Source organism: Halyomorpha halys, unplaced genomic scaffold (genome assembly GCF_000696795.3).
Source record: "Halyomorpha halys isolate HHAL.00 unplaced genomic scaffold, Hhal_1.1 Scaffold98.1, whole genome shotgun sequence".
In the NCBI taxonomy this organism is placed as follows: domain Eukaryota; kingdom Metazoa; phylum Arthropoda; class Insecta; order Hemiptera; family Pentatomidae; genus Halyomorpha; species Halyomorpha halys.
The window spans coordinates 2,780,736-2,791,055 of NW_027107309.1; the positions used below are offsets into that span (position 1 = coordinate 2,780,736).

At 27.6% G+C, this 10,320-nt stretch overlaps 1 protein-coding gene across 3 annotated transcripts in view; it reads right to left on the reverse strand.

Moving 5' to 3' along the window:
- Window positions 1-212: 212 nt before the first annotated feature.
- AlaRS (alanine--tRNA ligase, cytoplasmic) overlaps window positions 213-10,320 on the reverse strand; it is a 40,784-nt gene continuing 30,676 nt past the window's right edge. For 2 of the 3 annotated variants that reach the window (XM_014415329.3, XM_014415328.2), the window contains exons 16-20: window positions 9,846-9,954; window positions 9,147-9,296; window positions 7,709-7,879; window positions 5,717-5,830; window positions 1,780-2,615 (exon numbers count right to left, since the gene is read on the reverse strand). In XM_014415329.3, coding sequence (XP_014270815.1) covers window positions 1,911-2,615; window positions 5,717-5,830; window positions 7,709-7,879; window positions 9,147-9,296; window positions 9,846-9,954 — 1,249 coding nt within the window. In that variant the 3' untranslated portion in view covers window positions 1,780-1,910. Of the gene's footprint in view, window positions 275-1,779; window positions 2,616-5,716; window positions 5,831-7,708; window positions 7,880-9,146; window positions 9,297-9,845; window positions 9,955-10,320 lie in introns of those variants that run through there. The other variant, XM_014415330.3, reaches the window with a different exon arrangement.

Consider the following 10,320-nt stretch of genomic DNA (forward strand, 5'->3'; position numbering starts at 1 on the left):
AACAAAAAATTAATATTTAGAATAATTATGATAAGTTGTAGAAAACATGATGTAGTTGTAAATGATTTAAGAAATGACAATGTAATTCCTGTCGTTTAATTTTATTTATTTTTTAATCTTTATTGAAAATAACTTAAAATAAAATTGAGTTCATTTATTAGTTGGAAAGGTATCGGGAAAAAAATGTATGGAATAGGAAAAAAAAAAATAAATAAATAAAAAAAGGCTTTAATTAGTTGGATTTTTAACTGGAAGGTGGCTCATGAACCTGAAACTATAATAATAAATAATTAAATTATGGTAGTATAACTTCTTTCAATTCTAGAACTACAAAAGAATCACAAGAAGAATATACTAGAGAATTTTATGATATCACAATAATTTATGAATAGAAAAATTTAATAAATACATCATTCATCGCTCTTAGTAATAAATTCAACCATTTACTTTTCTTTCCTTTTTTTTTTTAAATTAATAAATAAATAAACAGGATAAATAATGGTTCCTCTAAAAAAACACAAACAAATTCTTTCATTACATAGGATTCAATGATAAAGGAAAAAGGTTACGTTATTGGACATTGAACAAATATTGGATGATGTAAAATGGTTTTTGTATTAAAAATAAATCTAATGAAAAGGTGATTATTTTTTATATACAATTTTAAACATTACTACACAAATAATATACTCAATTACAGAAGAGAATCTGTAAAATAGATATTGGAATATGGATTATACATATATGTATATATACAGTAGTCCTGCATATTCACACATATAGTACCCAACCATGTTGGGATCACCAAAAAGGAATTTTATGTAAAATATACATGAAATTATGGTGATTTTCTTTTCTCATAAATAAACCCTATCCTTCAACTTAATTTTATTTATAAAACTACAAAACATAGATTTAGATCCATTTTTTTATATAATGACTGGGACAAGGTTAACAAAACATCTTTAAAACTAAAAGATTATGTATTGTCTAGTGCCACAAAACAAGCCACGGTATTCAATGCTATAATGTAAAAATTTAAAAAAAAAATCATGAACAGGACTACAAAATAAAACAATGTACAATACTACATAATAAAAATTAGAATATTTTTCGACTCGCTGAAAAATATCTGTAATATTCTTACTACCAAATGTACAAAGTTTTATTCCAAGTCTTTAATTTCATTGGTATGTGTTTCCGTTGTCTAGTCCGTTATTATCAACCACTTTGTCCACTTTGCACAAAAATTTTTAAAACCTCAAACAGGTTGTTTTCAACACCTAAATGGTTTGCAATTAGAGTAACTGATTTCCCTGCATGAATAAAAGACAAAACTTGAAGTTTTTTCTTTATCATTACAGTCACTTTCTTCCATTTGGTAACCTTTATTCATATATAAACACTCGTACAAAATGGTAGGTAAAATAAAAAAACTGCCGTAATAGGTCCATAAACAATAAAGAAAATGATAGGAGTGCCAACTACAACTGAAGAAAAGGAAATAAATGAGAAACTTTTTAAAATCAGCTGTAAGAAGTGAGTCATTAAAAAGAAAATATAATGGGTGGGTTTGCTTCCTAGACAACTCCCTTTACAAGATTTTTGTATACACAGCTCGCAAAATTAAATTTTTGGTTCACTAAATTATAATTAGTTTCATCCAGATTAGCCAGATGATCAGAAAATAAGGTTCTGGAAAAAAACGGGACTCTAATGTATATGAAAGGTGATATCACAGTTAAAAAAATGACAAATTTATTGATGTTTTGTTAGGAGTTGACAATAAAATATGTTCAATATATTGGACAACTAATATCATCAATAACTGATATTCAAAATTGCAAATTTACGATTCATCAGATTCTTCAAATGATTAATGAAATATTCATATTTACACCATCAGAAAATTATTCTCTGAGAACTTTCAAAACTGGGGACTGATTTTTAATAGTAATAAACCATCTTTTAAGATTAATAAGAAGACCATATTGCTTTTCATCACTAAAAATCATTTCAGAAACAGGTAGAATATAACAGAATAGATAAAAATCCGCAATACTTAACCTGTCTCCTACTACAAAAGTGTAATTACTGAGATACCTGTTAAGGTACTCAATGTATGGTAACAATGTAATGTTTTTATTTTTATTGGAAGGAGACTTATTAACTAATATGGAATAAATTTCTTTAAAGAGGGTATCAGAAAATTCAATCCACTGTAAAATGCTAGCCAAAATAAAGGGATCATTGTTGGCTTTAAGACTCGGTGGTGCAAGGGCAAATATAATTGAAGATATTTGTGACAATACAACACCTTTGTAGTTTAATAATGTGGTTGGTCCCTTTCTTACAGGTAATGAAACACCTGAGTACTCAGCAATAATAAGAATTAAAGTTGAAGAAACACTACCAGCTTGGTATACAAGCTCTTCTGACGAACCTGATAATTTAAGTTTAGCAAAATCTTCAGCAATCTTCAAAACTTCAGGTAATTTGTCTACATTGCTTCCAGATGCCTGAGCTGATTCCGCTTTACCTCCACCTTTTCCACCAATTGTACTGCTTATACTTTGAACCCACTCGTTACCTTTAAGTCCTTTTTCTACACAAACCTAAAATTTATAAATCATTAATATTATGAAGTAATCAGTGGTGATATTTAAAATATTTAACAAAGGGTTCGCTAACATAAATTTCTTCCTTAGCAATTTTTTTATCAATTAAATGGTGCATTAGCAACATTAGTGAAAAATATTACCTCAAGTCTTAAGGCTTTGCATAGTATAATACGTATGGTTTAATATATTTTTTAAAAGAAACAAAACAACTGAAAAATGTTACATGTGTATAACAAGGTTAGAAAGCTATAAAAATTTTAACAACGAATTCGACCGAACCTGTGCAAACCAGCTGAATATCACCACTGGTAGTAATTATATATTCTTGCCATTATAAGAGCCATAATTAAAAAAACACAGTTCATAATTAGGTCACTTAATTGTAAAACCTGACAGCAAAAAAAAAAGTTTTGTATTCTTATTTATTAGTTACCACTAATTACCTTTATTCAAATGAAACACCAAAACTTAAAACAAATCTTTCTCATTTAATGACAAAATAAAACACACCAATTCCTTAAAAACAAATTGGCTAAACAATGTTACTTTGTCAATACCTCTTTTTATGCAAAAAATTTCCGCTACAGAGTGCCTCAAATTCAGTTTCCAAATCCTTTACTATCAATTTACATTACTTTTAATGTATATTTCAGTAAGTATACATAGGAATATAAATACTTCAGTAAATGTACCGACATATTAAAATTAAAAATTAGAATTATTAAATTTTTAAAAATTAAATCAATAAACAGCTTGTAACAGAGAAAAATTCTGAATTCAAAAAACATTATTTATTTAAAATACTTATTGCTACAGAAAATAAATTTAAATCTTAGGAATCAGTTTTAAATTTTATGAAATTACCGAGATTTCTGAAATATATATAATGTCTTGAGGTATTTTAATTTTTGTTTCTAATTTTCTAGATGAATTTTTTCTTTTTTCATCTCTTTATTTGTACTTTCTTTAATATTTCTTCTCTTATCTATCTGTTACTATTACCCTTTTCATTTACTATTTACAACCTTTAATTTTTCTTATTATATCTTACTTTTCATTTTATACTACCCCTGTTATTTTACACTTATGTTTTTTCTTTTTTTCCTTTTTGTAACTATAGTGTTTGTATCCTTTTTAGCCCTGCAACGTGGGGCGAAACGTTGGCTCAATAAAATAGTATAATTATCTACTATTTGAGTTTTTTTTTTACCGCACCCGGACCATATTCCATTCAAAAATAAAAAAGTTTTGCTAGGGCAGTTTTTGTCTGTTTTGGGACAATCATATTGTAAGCTACTACTTCTAGCTGAGTAAAGCAGTTTTGTATACATGTAAAAAAAAATTGTATTATTAGAATTGCAAGTGATGAGGACAAGGGAAGATTTTATAATTACACTCCAAAGAGGAAGGCTATACTTTTTTCCATGTAATTTCTTTACCTTATTTATGATTACTTTTAATTTGATTGTTTACTGATTTAATCAAACTTTGTGTTTAGTACACAAATGATTTATATGTTATTAACTGGATTTAGTGAATGACACAATTTACTTCCTTATTAAACTATAATAGTTTATTTCATTTCATACAGCAACGTTTCGGGAGATTTCCCCCATCTTCAGGCTGTTGTTTCACAGTCATGCTGCAGCACAATTCGAAGATTTTGTAAGAATTTTACATTAATATTTTTCATACGGTCTTCATTCATAACCATATTGTTATTCTAAATTTAATAATCCTTCACTGGAAGATTCCTATGGTATTAACTGGATTTAGTGAATGACACAATTTACTTCCTTATTAAACTATAATAGTTTAATAAGGAAGTAAATTGTGTCATTCACTAAATCCAGTTAATACCATAGGAATCTTCCAGTAAAGGATTATTAAATTGTTTATATGTTCTATATAAGAAGATGGTCAGGGCTGCGGTCAAAAGAGAAACAAAAATAGTTTACAACTATTTATTTTCCTTTAGATTTATATGTTCCTTCTAGGGATTCAAGTGTTATATTGTTGCCTGGGTTTGGCATGGTTGAAACAAACAAAATTAGCAAGATTTTATTTTCCCATAGAAATCATTCATAAAAAGCTGTTTAGCTTTCAAATAAATTTCATTGCCTTCAGTTGAAAAATTAAGGGTCTAGTAGTGTGACATATACCTATCAAGAGACAACTATTAACAATTGTAAGTTTGAAGTTCTGTTCCTCAAAATTATGGTTATAGCGAGACTTCTCCAATCAAGGGGATACATGAATTTATTTCAGCATGATATGTTGTTTGTATTCATTTGTAAGATTTTTTTTAAATTGATCACATTCCATTAATTAACTTTCTTCTGTTATAATTTTTTATTTTAATGTTGTAAACAAAGTACTTAATATATATATTTTATTTTCCGATAGCAATTCTTTACCCTTTGGACATATTGTTTTACAGTGATTATGAGTACATTTTTTTTCTATTTTGTCTTAACAATCCTGTCAAAAATCTATTTACAAAAAACTATGGTTACTTGTAACTTATTTTTGCAAAAAAAAAAATGATCAAGTTACCTTGAAAATTGATAACAAAATAATTAGGAGCTGATAAAAACAAAACAAAAAAAAATGTTGGTTCATGAAGAAAAATAACTATGATGAGTAGGAAACATAAATGAAAGAATATTAGAAATACAGTCAGTCCCAACTTCTCAGGGTGAATATAATTAGGATATACAAGATGATAAGTAAGAAATAGAAATTTTCATGATCAAAGAAAAGATTGCTAGAAAGATAAATGGAATATGAGAAGAAATGGATGGATTATGAAGAAATGAATGGAATTAGAAATGAAAGTTTAACTCTTTGGGAGATACTAGAAAAACTGTGGTAGAGAAGGATGATTTACAGTTGAAGTTTGGAGGAAAATATTTCATTTAATTTCAAATTGGGAACTGAGGAATGAACGTAGTTTATCCAAAGATTGAGATGAACTTTTCACTTATCAGACAGATTTCAAGAGTATTAAATCATAGTCAGAACAGTGGGCTACAGCAATGAATCATTAATAGCAAATAATAATGTATTTATAAAACCTTAACTCAATGATTTACCTTAGGAACAGTGCAGAGGCATATAATTCTGTTAGCTGATTGCTCAACTGAAAAAAACATGGCAGCTGTTTCAGGTGAAATATTTTTAACTTGTTTCAATGCAGAATCCAGTGCCTGTCAAGTTAAAAAACACAATTAGGCTTAATTGTAAAAACTCAAATATACATATTTTAAAATTTATTTTGTGATTTATTGATATCTGCCCTCTTTATGCAAACTTTTCTTTTGATTTTTCAAAAGCAATGAAAGCAACAATGATGGTCAAAATTATAACAAAATATGTCTGATGGAATCTGACTTGGCCGCTACAGTTTCAACTATTAATTAAGAGTAGTAGAACACTGTAGAATGGTCAAAACTTAAACAAACATGGAAGAAATCCTTAAATAATTGGTGAAATGAACCTTATAGTGAACTAGCGAGGTCCCACACTACTACCTGTTCTTTTCACAAGCAAAAAAGCTGTTATTTTATTTGGCCTGCCATAGTCTATGATATAATAAAACAATAAACATCCTGATGGTGATGACAACTCAGATAAGAAAATTATTAAGACATTGATTGAAGAATTTAATTAGATAGTTTGAGATGAACTAGGTAGTACTGTCGAAAAATAAACCAAAATTAATAAGACAACACTCCTTTTAAAGCTTAATGAGTTCTATTATCAATTCTAAACTTAGTTGAAATAGAATTACGAGTAGAATCTCATAAATTTGAAGAGTTTATAAACAAATAAGGTGTAAACCAAAATATCACAATGGAATTTCATAACTTTTATAGGAGTCAAAGCCGTGACAAGCAGTTTGGCTCTTCCTTTTACTTTATAGCTAAAATGAAGAGTAAAAATGTTTTTTGATGATGGAAACATTAGCGATCGAGTAAATCTTGAATAACAACCAAATCGTAAATGTACATATATATCATAACACCGTATCATGATACGGTAATGTCAATCCCTTTTCTGACTCTAACAAGTGAAGGATTTTGACTAATGAGGTATCAAAAGAAAGGGAATTTCATGGAGAAGTGACAAATCTTAAATTCGAACTGAAACCTTAATAAAAGTCATTACAAAAAAGTGAGAGGTTTCAGAACTTTGACAGAGGTAAGTCAAGCGAATCAAGACAGTACAAAGTGGGTTTTAAAGATTTCAACATGGACATTACTACACAAGTACATTCCTACGGAACATAAGTTGGGCCCTGTATTTTAATGCCCGAAGATGAACCGTTTTTGAGATAGTGCACAAATTAGGTACGGGTCTAATCTCATTTTAACGCTCTGAGCATCATGGGATACTTATCAGATGCTGTTTCATTCTTTCCTATGTCTTTACAGATAGCTGAATCTTAACTGTGAAAATTAAGTGATTTTTACAGTAGGACAACGTAATTGATCACTACATAAACTGTTACTTAAGGATAGTCATTATAATATAAAGTATGCAGCTTTACCAATTGTGTGTGTTAAATAGACTTTCTTGTTACTATATTGTTTATACAAATGAGTATGATGTTGCTTTTATTATAAATTAATTAAAGAATAGAAGAAAACATATCTAATCAAAGTTCTTGCAGGGGTAAACTAATCTATTTCTACTTGTTCCATTCTTTAAGAATAACTTGAAACACTCAAGGTTTATATAAGGTGGAAACATTCCAAAATATAAGTTCAATCCAATAACAATTTGGCATTGTGACATCAATGAGGCCTATTAATAATTTAATTTAAGGGGAACTTATTATCAGCCAATTGTCTCTGATTCAGGTGAAGTCTGCCACTGGACCAGCCGTTATCTGTCAGACTACAATTTTTTTTATATTTATACCAATATATGAAATATGAAAACTTAAAATACAACCATTAATAAATAACATAATAATATATAAATAAAACCTTAATTGATTATCAAATATTTGCCCTTTGTCATAAGATAGTTTGTAATGAGCAATACTGCTAAAATCATTAGTCCTGAATACATAACTTTACCTTACTATTGGAACCAGCATTAAGAGTGGCTACAAGAAATGGTGTTCCTTTTTTAGTATTCATCAAATTCTTTGCTTCCTCAATGACTTTATTAGTTTGTTCTGTTTTTCCAGCTCTTTCAGCACTATCAATAACTTTTTTGAGATTCTTCAGAGTATTTCTAAGTTCATCCTAAAAAATAAAATGTGTATTAAAACTAACCAAGTACTTTTCAATTCACTTGAATCCAACCCAACAACCTTTATTTGAGGAATCATGCGAGGATTTAATATAATCCTTCCGAATAAATAAACATCCAGAAGAACACGTGGATGTCTATCAACATAACAGGTACATACCGCTTAAGAAAAAAAAAACACTCCACTTTGAATAAACCTATTTTTATTTAAAAGAACTTTAGAGCCTGTACAGAAAAGACTCATGCCCATATTTCATATGAAAATAACTTATTAAATAATTAGTTATTTATTATGGTACAGCCAACTACCAAATAATCACACATTAATTACGTGTGATGTAGCTTATCACATAAACGAACAGCTATATAAAAGAAAAAAAATTGTTCGTATGAAGGCAATAGAGCAGAAAATATACCTGTACATTATTTTAACCAAAAAAAAGAATGGATGAATTAAATATTTTGTAAAGATTAGTTTGAAAAGCACTTTATTCCTCAGATTTGAGAATGCCTCAACTTGAAAAAAATTCCATTAAATGTTATGGAAGTAATATCTGACAATGCCACATATTACACTCTAGAAGTTTCAAAATCAGCCGATGAACAAATCATTGCACAAAGTTTTTTCTAACCACCTAATATTAGCCTATAGATTAGAGTTCCATAGCAACAACAAAGAACATTTAAAAGCTATTAAGTGGAAATGGAACATGTAGACTTCATTACTAAGAACAAGATTATGATGTGTTACTAGCTAAGAAAATTGTTTTGTACAAAAAGATTAAAGTGTTTTATAACAAGAAAAAAAAACTGAACTGATTACTTCTAAAAAATAAATTATTTTTACATTTTTAAACAATTTTTTAATTGTTTTTACAGTACATTAATTTGTAGATTTAATTATTTATTGGTTGTGAAATAATTTTTTTTAATGGTTGTAAAACATTTTTTTACAATTGAGTTATTCTTGAATTTATGACAATCAGGCCTTTCAATCCCATGGATAATTAGGAGTTGACTGTACTTTTGATGAAAAGGTATATTTTTTTATTAAAAAAAGGGACAATTTTAATAAAACTTTTTAAAATAAATTAACATTGGAAGAAGATAGTTCACTACATACAGTACAATGTAAGAAGATATACTCAATAAATGTACAAAACAGAAAAAAACTATTTAATGGTAACCAACATTTCGCCTCACTTTAAATAAAAAATAAATCTCTTGAAGATAAAGATAATAAAAATATAACACTCATACCTTTTTCCAATAAGAAATCGGCGCTTTTGAAATGTCATTATCATGTTCAACAATGGATTTTAACATTTCTTTTCCATCAATCATATTTTTCTCAATTATATTCTTCAGGATCAAAACACTTGACTCTAGGGCTTTTACACGCTGCTGAGCCTGTGAATAATAATATCAATTAAATTTTCAAAACGCAAGAAATAAGTTAAACAGAATGTTGAATTTTTTTATATAATCTATTTTTGAAAAATAACAACTAACAATGTTTTTATGTGTGGAAGATAATGTACAGAAATAAGGAATATGACCAAGATTGAAATAAAATAAAGATATTCAATCTATCAGTAATCTGTTATCACATGAATCAGTTCATGAATGAGTGTAGGATGCAGTGATCTACATAAAGCTTTAAGAATTTCAACAATCCCTAGTGAGATGCCAATGCTTAGAATAAGACAACCTAACAGATTACCGATACAAAATCAGCTGTAACAAAGGTATAATGGAATGATAAATGTTAATTTTGTTTATAAATTAATAGTTAAAATTCTCTTGAAACTAATTTATAAACTGTTATACTACCTGACAAAAGAAGTTTAAATAAAAAATTAATATTTAATTAAACTAACGCTAAACAATATTACCCTCTCCAATAGACCCATCAAAAGCTAGCTATATATTTAAAAGAACAAATATATGGCAGCTTACTTTTTCTGCTTCAGGGCCAGTAACAGCAATCAGTCTTCGAATTCCTTTTGCTATCGCTTCTTCATTAGTAATAATAAAGTCTCCAACATGAGATGATCTTTTTAAGTGGCTAAAAATGAAGAAATAGATTTTTAAGAATAAAAAAAATGGAACTACTATTATTAATTAGATAGGAATTATTTATATTTATTATTATTTATAATCAATCATCAAATATTATTTAATGTATATGAGGTAATACTAATAATAGAGATAGTAAAATTAATTGTTGATAGTAATAAAGTAAACTACTATCAACTCTCAAATTAATTTAGAACAAAATTTAGTAGGGAAATTAAGAAAAAGAAATCACTACAGCTAAAGTATGTGCTTTAGAAGAAGTAATAAAAAAGTAAACAACTGTAAAAAAGTGTATGCTAAATAAAATAATATATTGTAATAATTTTAAAAAATATTAAAAATAAAATAAAAAGAA